The 22,766-nt window shown below is 43.7% G+C and overlaps 1 protein-coding gene across 8 annotated transcripts in view; it reads left to right on the forward strand.

Annotated features, from left to right (window-relative positions):
* The window catches only part of MYO6 (myosin VI), a 909,629-nt gene that overhangs the window by 506,444 nt on the left and 380,419 nt on the right, over nucleotides 1-22,766 (forward strand). For all 8 annotated transcript variants that reach the window (XM_078648084.1, XM_078648085.1, XM_078648086.1 and 5 more), the window contains exon 14: nucleotides 4,045-4,136. In XM_078648084.1, coding sequence (XP_078504210.1) covers nucleotides 4,045-4,136 — 92 coding nt within the window. The remainder of the gene's footprint in view (nucleotides 1-4,044; nucleotides 4,137-22,766) is intronic.

The raw sequence follows: 22,766 nt of genomic DNA on the forward strand, positions 1-22,766 counted from the left end.
TGGGTTTTCCCTACCTAGGAGGTCGGCTCTTCCCATGGGACCACACCAGGGTTTTGTTTTGTGGATTCTCTTTAGTGGCCTTAGGGCTCTGGGCACTTTCCCACTTTAAATGCCGTGGGAAAGTGCATGCGTCCTTGCTGCACACGTTAGGAAGTGGTGCTTACCTGATGTTTTTAAACATGCCTCAAGCCTGCCTTTGCAGGCCTGTGGGTGAGCGCTCGCACCTATGAGGTTTTTAAACATTAAAGATATTTGTCATTCCTTCTATATTATTCACTATCTTCGGCCACTCTACGGTTCTGCGTTCTTTGCTTATCATAGGGATGATGCTCTGTGGTCCCACCTAGGGGGCCAAATTCCCAGCCAAAAAACTGGTTAGTGATAAGTGTAATGGATAGTGATCACTTTCCGCTCACTTATCGATCTTAAAATCTGCCAAATTTTCCCACAACGTAACCCCTAAGAGAATATAATCAATTTTTTATCTAGTAAGGTCTCTTTTAAAGGTGTAGAGGCTACGGGTGTCCGAGTTGGAGCTGCCGTTGCAGACCTGTATACCATGTTCAACAGTGAAAAGAGCCAGCTGCATAGCAGCCACCATACACAGGCGTATGTGGTTCGATTCAATCAGTGGTATATTCCACATTTCATCCTCATTCGCACTGGCCAACTCTAATCCAACAATGGGCTCACATGTAATGTAAAGATCCCCCCTAATATTACCAGCCCTTCCTGTTTACCGAGTTCAGATAGTTCTCCAAGATAGTGAGGCTAGTAGGCACTGTATTCTTTTGCCTTGGTCTAAGGTATGTATTAAGCATTTACAATGTATGACCATTAGATAAGTATTTACATATCACTATTATATCAGGGGATTCATTATTCAAGGTTAAATGGATGAGTTTATACTTCCTTGTATTCGTATGTCTTTGTCTGTCGAACATCACCGTGCAAGTGTCGTGAACCACTTATTTCGGTTATGAGGGTTTATGTACAGATGCGAAAACCAAGCATCCAAATCTGATTCCAAATGCCTGATGCACTTCATCTGCTTTAGGGAGAAAAGCAAATGCTAAACCTGACAGAGAGCTAAAGGATATTGGTAAAATAGGTTGCTACTCAGACGTATTAGTTAATGTATTCACAGTTTCCGGCCAAAAGGTTACTTCCTTTTTCGTCATTAAAAAATAACTATTGCTCAAGCTTACTAGGAGCTCCGTTACAAATCGTACATTTGGAAATCAAGTGTAATTAGTGAAAATTCTGTGAGCACTGAAAGTAGTCTTTTCAACCTACAATATTCATATATATATTTTTTTAACGTAGTACAGTTCATTAACCGGGATTCAGTGCTTCTTTAAATCGATTCCGCGCTCGAGGCATTTCAGGAACTCGTGTTTACAAATATTCGGTCTTGGCAAGCCAGATAAGATGAGCAGCCCTGAGCCTAACAAGGTCATTTAAGGGTTTATTCGCTTCTGGGTTTTAATGTTTGGACGCCATGGTATGCCAACGTGAAAAAAAAAAAAAAAAAAAATAAATAACGAGACATTAGTAATAGGAAAGAACTGGAGTAAAGGTGACTAACAAAGATCATGGAGGACCGAGTCCACGTCAGATCACATGATATACATTGACGTACAATCCATGCACAATCTAATTTGGTCTGACTGGACACACGTTGATTACCCCCGTAATAAACGTATCCACAAACGGACAGTATCCAGGTGTAACTAAAGTTATCAACCAAAGTCGTAAAGCATCCTGAGAAGCTGCAGGAAAGGGGGCGTGGGGAACTTTGGTAGCAGACTGTATTCTAAGCTTGTCTCCCATTTCACTCCTATGTCAACAAGTGGGTGAGATTCGGTGCTCTCAGGCCTTGCTCTCTGGTGGCTGGGTAGTGGTCATAGTGGTCATAACATCTGCATCTGAGCTCGCTTCCAGTTGTATTGGTACATAGCTGATGAGGTGGGCATGAGTTCGTGCTACCAAGCTCTTTAACTGAAGTGGGTCATTGATGAGCAAAGCCACCAATCCTTCAGTAGGATTCCTAGTATCCCACCTCCTGCTGCAGGAAGGGCTCTATGTAAAAGAAAAGGGCTATGTGTGGAAAACAATACCAAGATGATCTGGAGATTTTAAGAGGGCAGTTTACATCCTCCTGCATGTGGACACAGCAGGGGTTTACGGAGGCAAATCACTGCTTGCCCCACATTCCATTGGTCATAGTGATACTCAAGTGTTACTATTCAGAAAACGAAAACAGATAGGAAAATACTTGAAGTATGACAAGTGCAAAAGGCTCAATGAGTAAACAAGAAAGGCTAAACTTTTTTTTCCTTTCAACAGTTGTCTCATTGGGCTATGTTATCTTGTTAGTAGGAGTAGAATACCAGAACACACAACAACACGTCACATCCAAGGTAATTACCACGTGTTAGATTTGGGGGTCTCTAGTTGGCAGAGGTAGGTACCTTTGGCCAAATAGGGACCCTTGCGTCTAGTCAGGGTAAGGGGGTACACTCCTAAAATAACTCCTGCTCACTCCCTTGTAGCTTGGCACGAGCAGACCTGCCTATCTCAGAACAAAACCAATGGGGATGATGGACGGAGTGTTGAACATTGCAAGCACTCACCCCCAGTCAACTCATAAGCGTTTAATCCATCATCATTCTTTAGCTCTTTCCGCCACCCTAGTTCAGACATGGCCATATGCAAATCAGTCTGACCCTGTGCCTCATGAGAACAGTCCAGCCCAAACTGCCAAGCCATGTCTTCTCTGGACCAGAAACAAGCATCCTGGGACCGGTTTCTGGCTAATCAGCCGTCATCAGCCAAGCTAGCTTGAATCCAGTGGCAATGTGAGCAAGGGACCCACGTTTGGGCATACCCTGTCAACTTAAGGTGAACAAAGCAAAACCAAAGGGGATGATGGAAGGAGTGTTGAACATTGCAAGCACTCACCCCAGTCAACTGATCTGGGTTTAATCTATCATCATTCTTTAGCTCACTCTGCCACCCCACTTCAGACATGGCCATATGCAAATCAGTCTGACCCTGTGCCTCATGAGAACAGTCCAACCCAAACTCCCAAGCCATGTCTTACCTGGACCGGAAACAAGCATCCTGGGACCAGTTTCTGGCTAATCAGCCGTCATCATCCAAGCTAGCTTGAATCCAGTGGAAAAGTCAGTAAGGGACCCACGTCTCCCCAGTTCAGACATGATTGGATTCATGCTAGCCTGGCTGATGACGGCTGATTAGCCAGAAACCGGTTCTAGGATGATTGTTTTCCATCAATCAGTATCAGCAGAACTTTCCATAAAGAGAAGTGTATGAAACTCAATCTCAAGCAAATAATCTCTACTTCCTTGTGACATAGAACTGTTTCCTTATTTTTGTTCCAATATTTTCATTCTCTGTCTCAGTCCTTTTTAAACATTGTCAAAGTTAATATTCTTTTGAAAAAAGGTAGAACACTGTTGACTTTAAGTTAAACAAGCCAATTAAAGAGACACTAATCTACCAGTTGAATCACATGCCTATCCTATTTACTCAGCTGTATTATGGGCGTAATTAAGGCAAGCGAGAGGGATTCGAAGCTCTGTGCCTAATAGAGATTCCTTAAAGTTTATACTGTCAAACTAAATTGTTTCTTGAATATATTTAACGTACGGTTATTTGCCTTATTTATTGTGATGCTCGACTTTGTTTCTTATTACATGCAACATGGTTTTTATCTGAGGATGCTCATGGTTGAAACCTTAAAATGTCTTAATAACATTGAGACGATGCGTTATCCTCCACTGCAGAACCTATAACCAACGGAGATGCACTATTAACTCAACTTCAATTTTCAAGAGTTTATTCCTTCATTTTTGCCCTAAGCCTGTTATGTACAATTCCCTGTTGTCATGTTTCACTGATATTGAAAAACAATATCAAGGGCATTTAAACACTCACCTACTAATAAAGTAAGAGGGAGGACTTGAATTTAAAATTAACTGAAGACCGTTATTAAATGCTTGTACATTTTCTTTTCAGAATACTTTGAGCACAACAGTTTTGAGCAGTTTTGCATCAACTATTGTAATGAGAAACTGCAGCAGTTCTTTAATGAAAGGATATTGAAAGAGGTAATGTATGCTGCCTGTACTGTTGAATTTCCTTGAATGCATTTTGTGATGTAGAATGAGAACCAACACAAACATAACTATTAAATAGCTAGATGGTCCTCTGTAATTTGGCAAGCAGAAAACTCTACGCGACTGCTAACACAGAGGCGGAGGACCTCTGGTGCATACTATGTAAGTAGTGTTGTATATCTTTTTTTTAATAATAATAATAATAATAATAAAGAGTTTTGTAAAGCGCGAACAGCTACCTCAACCAGGAGGTGTCCCGGCGCTACAGAACACAAGTTGACCGTGAGGACTGAGCAGAGTGAGTGACTAGCGTGGTAGGGCAAAGAGCCATGTTTTCAGCATACGTTTAAAACAGGGCTCGGAGGGGGCCTGCTGGAGGGCTGGGGGCAGAGAGTTCCAAAGTTTAGCCGCATTGGCTGAGAACGTCCGACCACCTAGCCGAGCTCTTTTTGCTCGAGGGACAGCAATCAGAGCACGACTGTTGGATCGGAGGGCGCGGGCTTGGTTGTATCTCGGTAGGCGTGTTTTTAAATAATTTGGACATGTGCCATACAACGCTCTGTATGCCAATGTAAGTGCCTTGAACTTAATTCGGCTGGCTACCGGAAGCCAGTGAAGAAGTTGAAGATGCGGAGAGACTGAATGCTTGAAAGGAATACGCATGAGCAGTCTCGCAGCCGCATTTTGGACCAGCTGTAATCGCTGTACCTGGTATTTGGGAAAGCCAAGGTACAAGCCGTTGGCGTAGTCCAATCTTGATGTTACTGTGGCATGAATTACAGTTTTTCGGCAGTTTACCGGTAGGAGTCTAAGAATCTTACGTAGATTCCTCAACTTGCATAGGCAATTGCCAACTGTTTGCTGGATGTGGGATGTGAAAGATAGCTTGTCATCCCAGCGTATTCCCAGGTTTTTTGCCGCCCTGCTGGGTGATGGGGCGTCTCCCATCTCCGTCGGCCACCAGAGATCAGAGGGAGGGAGGGGGCCATTTCCAAAAAAGATTACCTCTGTCTTGTTGGCGTTAAGTTTCAGTTTGTTAGTGTTCATCCAGGAGGCTATATCATGGAGGCACCCTTTAAAGCGCAAGAAGGATGCCTCCGACACCTCTGAGTACGGGAACACCAACTGGGTGTCGTCGGCATAGGATATTGCTTTGACTCCCCAGTTGGCAATCAGCGTGAATAGAGGGGCGAGATATAAGTTAAATAGCAAAGGGCTGAGAGCCGACCACTGAGGAACGCCACAGCTTAGGGGTTTTGGTGTTGAGGAGGATGTCCCCAGTGCAACCTTCTGTGTTCTCTGGGTCAGGTAGGATTGAAGCCAGCTCAAAGCCCTGCCCTGCCCTGTATGCCCATCTCAGTCAGGCATGACAGCAATCTCTCGTGGTCGACCGTGTCGAAGGCGGCCGATAGATCCAGGAGCACCAGCATCGCTGAGCTACCTGAATCCATCGACCATCTCAACGACTCTGCCACCTCGATAAGTGCTGTCTCTGTGCTGAAACCGGGTCTGAAACCTGATTGTGTCTCATGCAGAATTTCATTCTCTTCAACAAAGTTGTTAAGTTGGCGCTGAATAACCTTCTCCAGCATTTTGCCAGGAGCAGCCAATAGAGAGATTGGGCGCAGATTGCTCAGATCCAGGGGATCCCCGTTAGGTTTTTTCTTTAGTGGGAGAAGGGTGGCATGTTTCCAAACATTCGGGAAGATCCCGGAGGAGATCGACGTGTTCCATATTTGCTGGATTGTAGGGGCTACAAAAACAGCTATGGTGCTCCAAATTTTTGGCGGGCACGGATCATCGGGTGAGCCTGATTTACAGCGGTTTAATTCTAGCAAGACCGTGTCCAGGGTTAGGGGCTGAAATTCTGACAGGGTCCTGCAGTCAGATGTAGGTATGGCTACATCAGTTTTTAGAGTTTCCTTCTCAGGCCCAAAGGACTCATAGACAAGTTTGATTTTTGAGTCAAAAAAGTCTGAGATCCTGTTGCACATCATGGCTGACGGTTGAATCTCCCTTTCGATACAGCGGGGTTTGAGAAAGGATTGTACTAATTTAAAAGTTTCTTTGCTTGAGTGTTCTGCTTTCAGAATCGAATCCGCGTAGAACAGTTTTTTAGCTTTCCTGATGGCTTTGTGTAACTTTTTGGTGGCTTCCTTATATCTGGATTTATTTAGCGGATCGTAGTCTAGCCTCCAGAGCCTCTCCCGCCTTTTACATTCGGATTTCTGAGCTCTAAGGTCCTGCGAGAACCAGGGAGCCGAGGACGAGCTACGTTTAGAAATAGTTAGTACAGCCGGCGCGATTGAGGACACCATATTCCCGACCCAGTCATTGAGCAACCGGGCATCCACGTCGGCGCTACAGGTGAGGGTGGGCGTGTTCTGGGCTAGAACTGGGCCCATGGAGGCGGGGGTAAGTTTCTTCCACTGTCTTTTCATAAAAGCGCGTTTACTAGACCCTGGTTTATCTGTCGCTAATTTTAGTTGAAATGGAATCAGGGAGTGGTCTGACCAAATCAGTGGTAGCGGCGGGTCTGTGGTGGCCTTGTGGATGTTAGAGAAGATAAGGTCTAGCGTGTGGCCTGCTCTGTGCGTGGGGCCAGTGTTTAGGAGACTCAGATTGGCTGTGCTTAAGGTTGACCTCAAGATGTCGGCGGGGACACAGTCCTCCTTGTCCATATGAATATTGAAGTCTCCAACGGCAAGGAATTGCGGGTGCAGGAGGGAGCTTTGGATAATAGTGTCCAGTATCGGGGTCAGATTGTGATCTTCCCTTTCTGGAGGGCGATAGATTACTAAGCCCGCTAGGGATAGTTGATGGCCCACCTGGAAGCAAAAATGGAGTCCCTCGAATTCCCGATTCGGAGTGGGGGCTGAGGAGCTGAGTGTGAGCTGTTCTTTAAAAATAACAGCCACCCCTCCCCCTCTTTTATCGCCCATCCGGTTAGCTTGGCAGATTTTATACCCGGAGGGTACTGCCAGAGCAATGGAGGACATATTGTCCTCGTTTAGCCACGTTTCTGTTAGAAACAGTGCATCCCATTGATGCTCTTCCAGTAGTAGCCAGATTTCATCTGCGTGTTTTGCAAGAGATCTGCAGTTTAGCAGGCCTGCTCTAAAATCCCTGCCGATCTCTGGTACTGGGTTGTTGTTTACTTTTTCTCTGGCGTCATCCAGCGCTCTGAGCAATGTCCCGCATACTCCACAAGTGTGAGGGAGGGTGGTGGTATCAAGGTGGATCCTATGCAAGCAGGTAGCTTCCCCCTTGTTAAGCGACCTAAGATTGTCTCGTGACCACACGATCCTTCCCATATGTGCCTTCTTGCCGGCAGCATGACTGGCCGCGGCCGCGGTCTGGTCGCGGACGGGCGCAGACGGGCTTGCCTTAGGCGTGCCTTCGGCGCGCAAACGGCGCCCCCGCTGCGCCCGTCTGCTGCGCGTCCGGTGGAAGCACATGTGAAATAGTCAGTGGGGAGGGGCGTGGCCTGCCTGGTGGTGGGCGTGGCCTGTGTGTCCCAGGGGGGTGGCGGCAACACAGGGGAGTATCCCTCGGCAGCTTTCGAGCCGCTGCGCGGGAAATGCCCAAGAAGAAAGAGGTAATTTTGTTGTCAGTCACAAAGAATACACTCAAAGATTATAATGCAGTCTAAAAACACAAAATACAGTTGTTTAAAATCACAAAAGCGACTCTCCCGGCTGTTTTGCCTCAGGAGGTCAAGTGTTCTAGCTCGAGCAGGGCTCGGCGCGTTAATTTAACTGCTCGGTGGGGAGGGGCGTGGCCTGCCTGGTGGTGGGCGTGGCCTGTGTGTCCCAGGGGGGTGGCGGCAACACAGGGGAGTATCCCTCGGCAGCTTTCGAGCCGCTGCGCGGGAAATGCCCAAGAGGAAAGAGGTAATTTTGTTATCAGTCACAAAGAATACACTCAAAGATTAAAATGCAGTCTAAAAACACAAAATACAGTTGTTTAAAATCACAAAAGCGACTCTCCCGGCTGTTTTGCCTCAGGAGGTCAAGTGTTCTAGCTCGAGCAGGGCTCGGCGCGTTAATTTAACTGCTTGGTGGGGAGGGGCGTGGCCTGCCTGGTGGTGGGCGTGGCCTGTGTGTCCCAGGGGGGTGGCGGCAACACAGGGGAGTATCCCTCGGCAGCTTTCGAGCCGCTGCGCGGGAAATGCCCAAGAAGAAAGAGGTAATTTTGTTGTCAGTCACAAAGAATACACTCAAAGATTAAAATGCAGTCTAAAAACACAAAATATAGTTGTTTAAAATCACAAAAGCGACTCTCCCGGCTGTTTTGCCTCAGGAGGTCAAGTGTTCTAGCTCGAGCAGTGCTCGGCGCGTTAATTTAACTGCTCGGTGGGGAGGGGCGTGGCCTGCCTGGTGGTGGGCGTGGCCTGTGTGTCCCAGGGGGGTGGTGGCAACACAGGGGAGTATCCCTCGGCAGCTTTCGAGCCGCTGCGCGGGAAATGCCGAAGAAGAAAGAGGTAATTTTGTTATCAGTCACAAAGAATACACTCAAAGATTAAAATGCAGTCTAAAAACACAAAATACAGTTGTTTAAAATCACAAAAGCGACTCTCCCGCCTGTTTTGCCTCAGGAGGTCAAGTGTTCAAGAGGACGAAAGCACACATTGAGATAGAGTGGTCCAAAGAGATGGCCCTGGAAACATGTACGGAGATTTGTTGTGTAGTTATTCAGTTATTCTTTGGTGGTATTAACCACTTATGTTTTTTACAATGTTTATTTGCATTACCAAGTTGGTGAACTCTAATGCCAGAAGTCCTACGCATCTCCTGAATGCGAAAATGTTAATACTTCAACCTGGTAAAACTCTGATTCAGCACATAGTTGTAAAAGAGCTGGTTTGAGGATGCTTGCTTAACGTCGTTTTCTTCATACTGTTGATTCAGTTTAAAATTGTATTTCAATTATCTTGTATCTGTTATTTTGTAAGCTGTCACTGATAATGATGATATGTTTTTCTGTGTTTAGCCTGCTCACAGTGTTTTAATCAAATTTTTTTGTTATTCTGAGATGCTCTTAGAGGAAGGCAATAGGAGTGTCTGTAATTTCATAAACATGGGGAGATTCAGTGCATATGTGACTCTACAAAATGCCTGGGCTATGCCACACACTTTCATCCATCATTCCCGAAATAGTCCTTTTTCACTGCCAGAGCGATTGATGGATTGTGATTGTTCCCCCTGTCAGAGCACAACTTACCTCTGCTCTGCCCTGACATATTGCTCTTTGGACTATTTAGGTTACCGTGCAGTGCTTGCCAAGCCCAGTGTATCGTGACATACATCTCCATAACCAGTGAGGGTATGGAGAACATGCACACATGGCACACATTGTCAAAAAAGGTAATCAGTAATGACATATAGCTTTCCTACGTTGTATATGCAGGATAGAAGTCCACCTTCACATAAGCCTGCCGCTACTGCAGGAGATGCAGTATTGCTTCTCTTTCAGAGAGTAATTTCCTGTACAGGTGACCAGTGTCACGGGTCACATGGCGAATGGTTTGTATGAATTTTGTGTTACATCAAGTAGTGTTCTAAACTCAGCTGTAGGAATCAGGTCAGAATAGTAGTATTTTTAGCATGGGTGACTTGGGTCCCAATACCCATATTATGGCATGACTAACATAAAATTGTTTAAAAAAATAATATGATAATGCGGTGCAACCAATTTTACCAACACGGAAAAACCGAGAGGACCTCGGTTGATAAAATCTGTGTTGTTTAAGATTGCTCGTTCCCAGACTGTGAGATGTTTGTGTGAGACATGCTTGTCGACTTGAAGGGTAGGATACTCCAGCATATCATCCTCAAGAATGTATATAACCCAAGGTTTAGAGACGTAGTGGGAGCCAGGAAGTGTGATGTCTCCGTTTTCTTGTCTGTGTCACTGCATTGCTCTTTCTCTCGTTTTAGCCATTGCAAGCCGGGTATTGTGTGTCTCCTTTGGAATTCTAGTTAACTTTTTCTTGTATACATCATCGACATTTCATTGCTTTTACCTATCCTTAATTAAACAAATTTCAGGATGTGAGCTAGATGTAAGCCACATAGAAGGGACAGCCATTCAGTTAATTAATTCTGGCCTAGGGTATGACCACTGTATACTGTCTTCACCAAAGAGATAGGTTATCTGCCCATCGCCCGCATCCTGGGTCTAGCTTTGACAGGGAGACCAGAGTTTGGCAGTATCCACTGAATGGCTGAAGAATGTTTGGATCAGATACATTAAACCAGTGGGCAGGATAGGATCTTTGCCTTCGCCAGGAAAACCAGAATCACTGCACATCTTTTGGGATGCTAATTTCCAAAGATCTGAAAAGCATGTACTAAAGCATACACTTGGTACTAAATCCATCCAAATGTTGGAGCACATCTTTGAATTTGAGCGAACACGTCATTGGCCTCATTGCATAAAAGCTGCCCTGTGAGCCTTTTGAATTTGAGGAGTACTTTGCATGAACGCCAGAGGCAGTAAGTTGTTTGTCTGTATTTGAAAAGTAGTGAACAAATCGGGACTTAGTAAAATATCTACTTTTGCCAGACTTGAAGGAATAGAGGGTAGTCTGCCTGACATTTGAGAACCTCCCTTATCTTGTCCAGCAGTGCACGTTCAGCGGCTGCACATACCCTGCTTAAGGACCTTTGATTTTGAAGTATTGGCAAGATCAGAGATCTGTTGTCACAGCCAAATAGAATCCAAAAGCAACAACATTGAGAGTGGATTTTTCATTAACTTCTCAACAGTCAACTCAATCAACACCCTTGCCTATCTGGATAACAAGCTCACCATCTGTGGTGCCTCTTTGATCATCTACAGCCAGGGTGCCATCAGACTGGAGACAAAGAAGTATAAGAAACCCAAATAAAACAATACACCTTTCCCTTCTATGCTCCTAGAACAGGGAACAAATCATCAATATCAAGACTGCCCCAGCTGTGCTCCAATTTAAGAAGAAGTTGAAGATGCACCTCTTTAAAAACACTATATAATAGTGCATTAACAGTACACTTCTACTCTCTTAAATCAGCTACCTTTCTAACCACTCTGACTGTATACCCACGTTTCTCTCTGTACAGCGATTTTCTGCCTTTTGGCTAGCTTTTCACCAAACGTATAATACATGCAAACATACACGTATTCTTATACACACGCATACCTCCTCGCATACCTCCACTTTGGACAAGATTATGTCCACCCTTTTTCAAATTAAAGACGAGCTTCAAACCTTCAAAGAACTGTTTTAAAATCAACTTAGACACCCCTCTCTACCTAGTACCCTCTTATCCCGCAAGCCCTCCACCCTTCCTACACGCTCACACAAACACAACCCCCCTCACTGGACTTCTATTCATGCCCATAATTCTTCCACCCGCCCCATCCGATGCATCAATACACTGACACAGTATGACATACGTGCCCTCCTATACTCTTACGATACCACTCCCATGGCCCACACAGCCACCACACACTTTCCCATACCTACTATCCATTCCAACCCTCACAGGCCTCCTACTCCAAATAATAGAGGCACCATCTCTAATAATCTTAAAAAAGTCACCCTCACTTTGGACCCCTCCGCCTCCCTCATCACCCCACGGCTCAAATGCACACTACTTAACTGCAGATCCGCCCCCAGACACGCATCTGACATAGCCGACCTCATTATCGCACTTCACCTAGACCTTACCATTCTCACCGAAACCTGGTTAACTGAATCCTCCCCCCTCATTGACATTCTAGTTCCCCTTAACTATCACATCATCAGATTAGACAGGACTGGCAAGACAGGAGGTGGAATAGGATGTATTCACCGGAGTAACCTCTCAGTAACTAGAGCCGTCTCCCCTATATTCTCCTCTTTTGAACACATCTGCCTCGACGTCAACAGTGAGGGCAATCCAGTATGCTCGCTACATATTATTTGCCACCCACCAGGAGACAACCTCACCTTCACTGAACACCTCATGGACATGATCACAACGAACTTGGGTCGACAAAGTACACAAATATTTCTTGGTGATTTTAACCTTCATTGGAATGATCACAACGACTCGGTGGGCAATAGTCTCAAAAACTTCCTCAACACCCTAGACCTCACCCAAATCTGCAACAGCCCCACTTACGACAAAGGATCTATTCTGGACCTCATCATTTCCAAAGGTGATGCTACCCAACTAGACTCCAACCCTGTGACTGGTCTGACCACCACATTATCACATTCTTCATCAATGAATATGCAAAACTTTGCCCAGCCCAGCCCACCAAACCCAGAGCCTGGAAAAGAGACCTGAAGAAACTCAATCCCAACTTGTCACCCTCTCCCAGCTACAACCTTCTCCTTCCCCCCCACCGGCAACAACAATGTTCAGGCTCTCACCGATCACTACCTCAAGTCAATGACCACAATAGTCAAAGAAGTTGCCCCCCTTCAGTTAAAGAGAGTCTCCTCCAAAACCATGGTACGACGGTCTGCTTATCGATGATAGACGAGCTATGAGACTAGCTGAACGTAATTGGAGATCTACCCCGTCAGCTATGCACCTCAAAACACTAAAGAAAAAAAGAAACGCCTATTTTAGGAAAATCAAATGATCGAAAGCTGACTTATTTAGCCATCAACTAGACCAAGCAAAAAAACGACCCAAAAAACTATTTGAGCTAATCAAAACTCAATCCAAGGACGAACCACAACGATTACATAACACAACCAGCACCCTACCGTCATGTGAAGAATTTGCTACCTTCTTCAATCTAAAAACAGATAACATCAAGAATGATCTCCTCAATGATCTAAGTCTATACTCCAGCCCCCTCAGTTGAACACCCATCAAACTAAAAAACAATGCTACATGGTCATCCTTTGATACTTACACAGAAGAATCTATAGGCAAGATCCTTAGTATCCTGAAGCCCTCCAATCACCTCTCGGACCCTCTACCTGCAAACGCTGTAAAGGACTTTCCCCCAGATTCATCAACAAACAAATTTGCGATTCCTTAATAGCGAAAATTACCGATTCGCTATTAAGGTATAGCAAAATGCTATTCATCAAGAAATCACTAAAAAAATAGCGATTTCTACTAATTCCTTAATTGCGACTCGCAAATTGCGAGTCACAATTAAGGAATATCTCCCCATTCAATCCTATGGGCCTAGAGGCCCATAGGAATGAATGGGAAGACAATCTCAATTTGCTAATCGCAATTAGCGATTCGCAAATTGAGATTGCGATTTCAAGGGTGCAGGGGTGTCCAAAGGACACCCTGTTGCACCCCTGAAATTGATGTGTGCACATATGTTGCGCACACACATGCCCTTAGGGCATGTATGTGCGCAACATGAAACTTTGAAAAATGCACTTTAGTGCATTTTTCAACGTTTTTGCTATTTTGCTCTTGCAGAGAGGTGTGGCGCCACGCGGCCAGGGCGACTGACGCTGGAATCTGGGGACCACGGTTCGATCCCCGGCTCCGGCGGCAGGTTAGCCCAGCACCATGTGACTCTGGGCAATAGCTTGCTTAATCTTCCCGACGGCCCCCAGCGCCTAGAGACCCTTACGGGTGATTGTGCGCTTTACAAATGTGGACTTTACTATTTGCTATTTTGCTGTTTTTGCTATTTACCACGTAGTTAGACTTCGCGGTAAATAGCGGCCCCAGATTGCGAATTCGCAATTTTAAAATGGGTCATGAATTGCATTTAAGGAATCTCTAATTGAGATTCCTTAAATGCAATTAATCGCAATTTAGCGATTTCTAGAATTGCGATTTTTGCATTTGGGATGATGAATCCCAAATGCAAAAATAGCGCTCGCAAAGGGCCAGATTCTCAGAATCTGGCCCTTTGCGAGCCGATTTTCCTTTGATGAATCTGGCTGTAAATCCCTTGGCTTCTCCCGTTCTGGGCCAAAATTATTAATAGTTCTAACAAGAATGCATCCCTGACTCCCTCCAAGTGGGACAAGTATCGCCCATACTAAAGAAACCCACAGCTGACCCTACTGACCTTAATAACTATCGACCTATCTCCAATATCCCTACTTTAGCCAAATTGCTAGAAAAATGTGTTCACCTCCAATTGACAAAACACATCGAACATTTTGACCTCCTCGACCGACACCAATCCGGCTTCCGTGCAGGCCACAGCACAGAATCAGCCATGACACACATAGTTGATGACGCGCTTCAAATTATTGACCAAAACGGTACCTGCCTCCTCATCCTACTCGACCTTTCTTCAGCATTCGACACGGTCAAACACGAGAACTTACTCGAACTGTTGAATATCAGAATGGGTCTCTCAGGGACAGTACTCAATTGGTTCCCCTCCTTCCTTCATAACCAGGCTCAGAAATTCAAAATTAAGAACACCATGTCCACACCTGTTCCAGTAACACTAGGTGTACCGCAAGGCTCCTCCTTATCCCCAACCCTGTTCAATCTAGTCATGGAGCCACTCACGGCACTGCTTCATGCCTCTAATGTGCAATTTCACATGTATGCGGCCGATACCCAACTCTACCTCAAACTACAAAGCCACAAGGAGCACAGAAACTCTCCTTTTGAAACCACAGAGATTCCACAAGAAAAAAACACATACAAACGCTCCTTCTCAGGGATGGCTCCCAGGATCTGGAATGCCCTCCCTCCAGAAACCAGACTTATCTCATCTACTGCATCCTTCAAAAAGGAAGTGAAATCGATCCTCTTGGCTAAATTCACTTGAAAATTAACTGTGGAAATACTGTTGACGGTTTATCTCTCTCTTATACTATATTGTCTGAACCGACCACCCACCCACATTTTGTTACCTTGCACTGTCCGCTATTTGCACAAATTGCCTTGTTAAGTTTTCTTTTCTTTTTTATTTTTTTTTGTCCTCATTTCATATTTATGTAAAGCGCTCTGATATCTGTAAGGATCTTGTTCGCGCTATATAAAACTTTGAAAATACATAAATAAAGAATAAATAAATTAATAAATCAGTGTTGGGATGGAATTTGTCAATGGCCACCTTTGTCCTCCTCTGCAACTTACTTTCCCTTATTGTGAAGTGCTTTGAAGAGCCCCCATTTCTTTTGGCCAATAGTGTCTGGTGATGCTGACCCTGATCACAAAGATAAAATCCTTTCCTTTAACCACCCATTCCACCTCTTTGGGTATTTCTACCGAGTTGCTCTGCACTCGTGCTGCCAAACGCAAAAGTTCAGTTCTTCAGGTGTTGGAATCCCTCTCAAAGTGACCATTAAGCCCACATGTGTGAATGATCAGAGCAAGATGGTCATTCTGAAATAAGTGATTTGCTCTGCAAACCACACATCACAGCTTAGACTGCCTTTAATTGAATTTCTTTTTATATTAAATCCACTGGTGTGCATCAGCCGTTCTTTGCACAGAAAGGCTTTGATTGTTCCTTACCTCCTACCCTGCTGACAGCAAATTGGTGATAATGTTGGCTTTAAGAAACATCTTAATTTAACTGAGAAAAATCGTATTTCATTTTTTAAATGGTATAACACTGAACATTATATTTACTGTGCAGTCTTGTTATGGTAACTGTACTGGATTGTCTACCCTACACCAGCTTTTAAGAGTAAACCTTGGCTGCTAACATCTTTAGCCTGTGAAACATCAAAGCCCAAAAAGAGGGTAATTGATAATTCAGTGAGGTTGAAGTTGCATCTGGGTTCTGTAGCTCAGACAATTCTCACTTGGTTTGCCCCGTTGCCCCTGAGTCCCACAGACAAAAGCCTTTTCTAATAAACTAGTGCATTGTACTTTAAATGTTAGCTTCTTTTAAATGGGATACGTAACATGTTGAGAAACTCGAACTTGACTGACTGAAATGCAGGTGGTCTTAACCCTATTAGCGAAAATGAGGCAACAGTTTCCATTTAAATGATGCTGTTGCGTGCTCCTTTGAAGGCATGTTATTATTCTTGAACAGCTTTTATGACTATGTTAGTTCCTCCAGAGCAGAGGAGAGGAAACCTTACACTATTACCACTTTTAAATGTTGTTATTAATTCAACATATATTGAAATTCAAAAACGTTGATGAGTAATGCTCTGATATATATATTGTCTACCTTTTTTTTTTTTTTTTTTTTTACAAGAATGTTGTGAATGCACGGCTAAAAGATCCTTTCTAATTCATACCATTAGTCCAGCTCACTGGAAATTCTTGGACATCAGTATGGGTTTTTTGGTCTCATTTCAAGAAATTAACAGAGTGAATGGAAGTAGTACCTTCTCTTTTAAAAGCATGTGTCCTACTTAGACAACTGCCTCATAAAAGCTCCCACAAATGAATGTTTCCTGGTCTAACTATTTTTATGTCACTTTTTAAATGCATTCTTATTTGAGGGTTACTTGAACAGACAGTTTTTCATACGGAAAATGTTAAATAAGGATAGCACGAGCCTTACCTTAATATTAAAGATTTTCTTACCCTATCCAAAGGCTATACAAGTACATGTCAAAAGCTCTATGCCATCTCAATTCTATCTAACACGATTGCATTTCGCAGCCTGTGTTCTTGTGATGCATTATGGATGTTAAGACTCAATGATACCTCATCCAGGGAAAGAAACTCCAGTCTGGTTGTCTCCTCATCTACTCTCCTTCATTAGCTGGTTGAAAGTTCTCCTTCATAGAGCGAGATCCATTTACAAAGGTGTTCATTAGGTATTTTTTCAACAAATCCTTTGAGGTAAACCTGAGGAGTACATTTAGGGTATTGCTATGTTAGCAGCCACAAATACTGAGCTGAACAGAGCATCAGTAGCAATCCGATCTTCTGGAAGGCATAACCATTTATCAAGTCTTTCATTTATTTTACGATCAATTATTAAACAAGCATGTCTTGTTTATAACGGATACCTTAGTAGCAAGGTTTTATGTGACCAAAACTCAGAAGCTCTCCCTCCACTCTTGAACCTACTTCTTCCATCAGGCAGTTGTCCAGGCCACCATCCGAAATCTCATGGATTACTGGAATTTGCAACTCCCACTTCGATCATTATCTTCTGCGTTATTGAGGTTGTACTAGTTACCTGTCATAAAGCATATTATTTTCACATGTATGTGTTTGTCTTTCCTTGCCTTTCGTGCCCTGGGCCTCATCTGTATGCAACACAGATTAAAATGCTATCCCCGTTCAGTTTTCTCCGATCTTTAGAGGCACATCTCACTAACTCCAGGGTTTGCTGTTCCTGAGCGGATGGTCAACTCTTCTCACTGATGGCACTGAAGATCTGGCGATCTCTCCCTCCATCGTAGAACTTTCTTGGCCAGCTCCTTCCCTTTTGCAAAGGCCTAAAAAAATGACTTGTCTCCAATTTATTTATCAGTCGACTTCTCCTTCCTTCCTTTCTGCTCAATAAACCGTTTTCAATCGTGTAGCTTCAGGTTATGGTAATGGTTGGGCTTTACAAATATCATTTACATTACATTGGATTATATCCTCGTGCCTTATTGAGCATGACAATCACTCTGCTGTGGGTTTGGACTCATTGCCAACATACATATCTGTAGAGACATACTGTGCAGTAAAGCATAACAGTTTTCCAAAATTAAATGGCAGTATAGTTAGATTATTATCAACACCTTTTCCTGTTAAGTAATCCTTTGGATTTTAATTCCAACAGAGGGACTCCATGCGTTGCTAGCTTGCAATGTTAAATCTACACCACACATTGCAATGACTTTGTAAACTGGAAATAAGTATTATATGGTATTGCAGCATTTATCTAATGTGAGTTATTACATTGCTTAAACAGTTGCTTTTGCAGTTTCAGATGGTTAACATTGGGGCTAGGTTACTCAATTAAATTATAATTAAAACGTAATCTTTTACTTTGGACTCCTGTGTGCTGGTGTTGTTTATTGTATTAAGTTACAGCCTTTCTATAGCTCTTTCTACCTCTTATTGAGCTTATAGAACGTATTGAGTCTCTTTTTGTTGAGGATGTTGGTAGAAGTGATACACATGAGGACTGTTTTGGTGTCATGTGTGCGGCCCAGAGTGTTCTCCTGATTGGTACAGTGTGTAGCTGTGTCATATGCTTGGAGCTTAATGCGAGAGGAATTGCTGTGTAGGCAGCATACACAAACCAATGTGACTCGTATTCAGAGAATAAATGGCATATTGTGAGAGCAGCCAGGCCTGTATTGTTATTTCATAGTCGACAAGGTCGCTGATGATCCCGGTTCTCTTTTTAAGCGTGTTCTGTAGCTTGCGTGTCTGGAGAGGGAAATGAGCTCCCATTGGTGCAGGTTTGGTGGGCCAGCCCAACCTGTGTGGGCACTGTAACACTACCTGAACTACTATGTATATTACACCCAGGTTTAAATAGGAACCCATGCCTTGGAGGAGCTGTAAGCCGCCAACAAATATACTACCTGCAGTCTGCTCGAGAGCAATAGGAACCCAACCCATAGAGTAACGGCTATGACATCATTAGATGTGGTGTGAAGTTCACCCAAGCAGCAATCAAAGCCCCCCCCTTTAATGCACTAGAAATATAACACCTAGATTCCCCCCCCCCACCCCCCCCCAACACACCCACCCACCTCCTTTCCAGGAGGTGCAAAAACCATAGAATACCTCGTTCTCAGAAAAGAGCTGTACTGCGCGTTTGTGTGTCTTTTCGAATCCTTTGCGATCTGTATAATTTGAATAGGACTTCATAGTCCTGGTTAGATATAAAGGACTCTGATACGTCCGTTGGTGTAATAAACAAGATGCTTTTTAAGTACGAAGCTTGTGTTATCTTCTATACTTATGTTCTTCACTTCTGCAACATTTATTCGGTAGTTTGTACAATGCATTTCTTCCTTAGGAAATGAATTAGACAAATAATTGATTACACATTTGGCAGTATGTCTAGCAGTTCATTAAATGCATATATTTACTAAGTCGTGCTCGTGGTACTGAGGTAATAAAACAAGCTACTTTGTGTCTATTTAGCTTAGGGTGAGGAAATGCGTTTAATTATTAAAATGCCATGGCAGAGAAAAATAGCAGTTGACAGACTTGTTTAGAGCTTTGATCACTCTGAAGTTGAAGAGGCTTTGCAGTTTTTGAGGGATGCTTTGAGAGTGTCAGCAGTGAAGGCAGATAAAGCAGGGAGCGCATCTGATGTGATAGGCTACAGACTGGTAACATTCTGGATATTCACTAACCTTTTCAGGGTATTTTCATACACATGTATACATGTACTTCCAGGCTGACAGTAGTGCAGAAAGTGCGAGCAAGTGAACACATCACCCACGCGCATGTAATTTTTTAGCAGTGCCCACTGCGTTCATACGGTTAGGGAAAATAGACCTGCGCCCTGGAAAGAGAAGTACATTCTATTTTACACCCTACGCACTGCAGGTGGATGCGCCCATAAATAACGGGAGCCCAGCCAGGATGTTTCACCATGTACATCGTGAAACAAACATCATGAAAAAATGTTGTTCTTCAACATTTTTAAATGTTATTCTTCAAAATTTGAAAAAGAGTATTTCTTTAACACCTTCGCTGCAGCGGCTATTCCGCCGCAGCGCTAAAGGGGCGGGTGGGGGCGCGGCGCGGCCATGCTGGTGACAGAACCGCTCCGTCACCAGCCTCGGTTGAGCTGTGCTCATGACGGAGCGGTTCCGTCATGGCCCCGCCCACTCAATAGAATGCGCCGCGCAGGCGCGAAATCAACGCCGCGCAGGCGTGTCGAGCAGGCCATGACGGAACCGCTCCGTCATCAGCACAGCGCCACCGCGGCTGATGACGGAGCGGTTCCGTCATCAGCGCGGAAGAGGTTAACATGCAAAGTTTCATCTTAGTACCGCCATGATGACAGTGCCATTAGTGAACTCAGAGGCAGATCAGTTGTTATGAGCTCCCTATTGGTGGCCTATATTATTATTATACATGGAGCTACATTTTAAACAGTTAAACAAACACAAGAGAGATTTTTGTACAGCGCACATCCTGAACTTAGTGTTTTTCACGATCCTCTCCTGAAGTAATGAAGAAAAGCATTTGCAAAGTCAATAGGTCTCGCCTATGCAAGAGCTATTGGCTTTGCCAATACGTTTTAGGAATGTGTACACCAGAGTGACTGCTGTTCAGCATGGCTAAACGTTAGTGGGGTAAAGAAGAGTGGCTTGGAGTGGAGTGGAGTGTCGTAGAGTTGAGTGTTATGGAGTGTCATACAGTAGAGTTGATTGACATTTAGAGGAATGAAGTGGGGTGCCATGGAATAGCGTACAGTGTTGTGGAGGGAGTAGAGTGTCTTAGAGTGGAAGGGCCATAGAGGTGAGTGGTGTAGAGTACAATGTCAGAGTTGAGTAGAGTGTCGTATAGTGGAGTGGATTGGCATAGAGGGTGCTTGCGTAGAATGATGCAGAGTAAAGTGGCATAGAGCGGAGTAGATTGACAGAGTGGCGTGACTTAGAGTTGATTGATTCCTGGCCAAAACGGTGGTTGGGATACGCACTCCTTTGAGTTTGTACTCGAGGTCTATATAGGTAAGTGGTGCCCGTGGGGTTGAGCCCCCTGTACCAGGGTTGAAAACAACTGAATTGTTGCACTGTTCCCTCGAGAACAGTGTCTCCCCAGAGCACTCAATGCCAAATTCAATGAAATGTTTCAAAGCACGTGAGCAAAGTTCAATATGTGTTTTTAATTATATCTTTGTCTTTTGTATATCATGATAATTCTCATGTTCTGGTAACTTATAGCTCATTTGGCCCAATGCATTTCGGGCTGTTGCCCTTCTTCAGGGGCCATGTACAATCCTAAAAGGTAATCAAGTACAGTTTCAAAATTACAATTCATTATCATGTCTTAATGTACAACTTATTCATATTGCAACCTTTGTGAACATGCAGGGAGAGAGAGATCACATTGTAAATATTACTGCTTAAAAATAAAAACAACTGAAACAGAACGTGATCGTGAATTCATTGTCACTTTGTGAATCGTGCTATTTTAAGAAAAAATGGAACGTGATCATGACTACATTACATGCTGGGAATTCGGGGCGTGTATTGATACTGTCAATACATTGGTATAATCGTGAGGGTGTGATGACCAAGTGGCGTGAGTGCTCTCTAGGATTGAATAATTCAAACCTGTGACTGGCGTTCCGTCAACGGAAAATGCCGCAGGTGTAAACGGGCCTACGAAAACAAGATGAGGAATTCGATCAACAAGAGTGCTCGGTGGCTAGCGAATTAAGCTATTAAGCTTGCTGAGATATTGTTCTACAAGGTTGCGAGGCTTACCGGAATGATCTATTCAGCGTGTTCTGTGTCCTTCCGTACGACGACGATAAACGCGTTCGAAAATTCCGCGTTCTAAATGAGCGTGATGAGTCACGTCACTCCTACTTTGAAATAGAGTATATGATTGGCGCGTGTAGCTGTGTGCGGAGAGATGCCTGAAATGAGGTATCCGATAGGTGGACGCTTAGTCACGTGTGTAAACGCGGGGAGATCCGCGTTTTGAAATCAATCCTGTGCGGGAAGTGTGTACTGGTAATAGTGTCGATCGTAATATGCACATGCAAGATATGTACTACTGACAGGTGAAAAAACAGATGAAAAAACAAATACGGGTGAACACGTGAATTATAACCAAGGTATTGACATTTCATGACATGATTATACAGTCAAAATAAATTAAGTTGAGAAAACAAAAGTTCTGATATGATATATAATATATGGTGCATTCTTTCATTAGCTAACAGGGTAGTTCAAGAGTCCTGGATAGTCTATAGGTGACAGCTAAATTCCAAGCGTTCATTAAGCCCTCTAGGGGCTGTAGATGATAGTCTGTGTATCCAATAGAGTTCTCTCCTTAAGAGATATTGTTCATTATCTCTTCCTGGTAATACTGGTACTGTTTCCAAAATGCAAAACTTTAATTGACTGGGATTGTGTTGATGGTCATTAAAGTGTACTGCTACTGTAGATTTTGTTGATTTAAGTCTAATGTTGCTGCGATGTTCAGTTAATCGAATTTTAATTTTTCTGGATGTTTTGCCCACATAGGGGAGACCACATGGGCATTTCAACATGTAGACCAAATTGGTACTGTCACAAGTACCGTTCACTTTTAATTTGATTTTGATCCCACTCGATGGGTGGTTTATTTCATTCCCTTTAATGATGGAATTGCAATTCCCACAATTGTGGCAAGCAAGTGTACCTTTGTATGTTTTTGGAGACTCAATGGATTTGGGTTTCAACAGTTCCTTTAAGTTTCTAGTCCTTTCATATGCGAATCTGGGATTTGAGGTGAAAATGCCTTTGAAATCCTCTTCAAGGGCCAGTAGCTGCCAGTGTTTTAAAATGACTCTTTTGATGTTGTGACTTCTTGTTGAATATTTGGAGATAAACACGGATCTCTGCTCTTCCCTTGTGGTAGGTGGTGTAAGTAGTTGTTGTCTGTTCATCGATGTTATTCTGTCTACCGCGAGTTCCAGTGTGGCTTCTGGGTATCCCCGATCTTTGAACTTTTTGATCATGTGTTCTTTTTGTTCTTCATATAAGTTTTGAGAGGAAGCTATGCGTTTTACACGTAGTAATTGAGAAAATGGAAGGTG

The sequence above is a fragment of the Lissotriton helveticus genome, chromosome 6 (genome assembly GCF_964261635.1).
Source record: "Lissotriton helveticus chromosome 6, aLisHel1.1, whole genome shotgun sequence".
Classification (NCBI taxonomy): domain Eukaryota; kingdom Metazoa; phylum Chordata; class Amphibia; order Caudata; family Salamandridae; genus Lissotriton; species Lissotriton helveticus.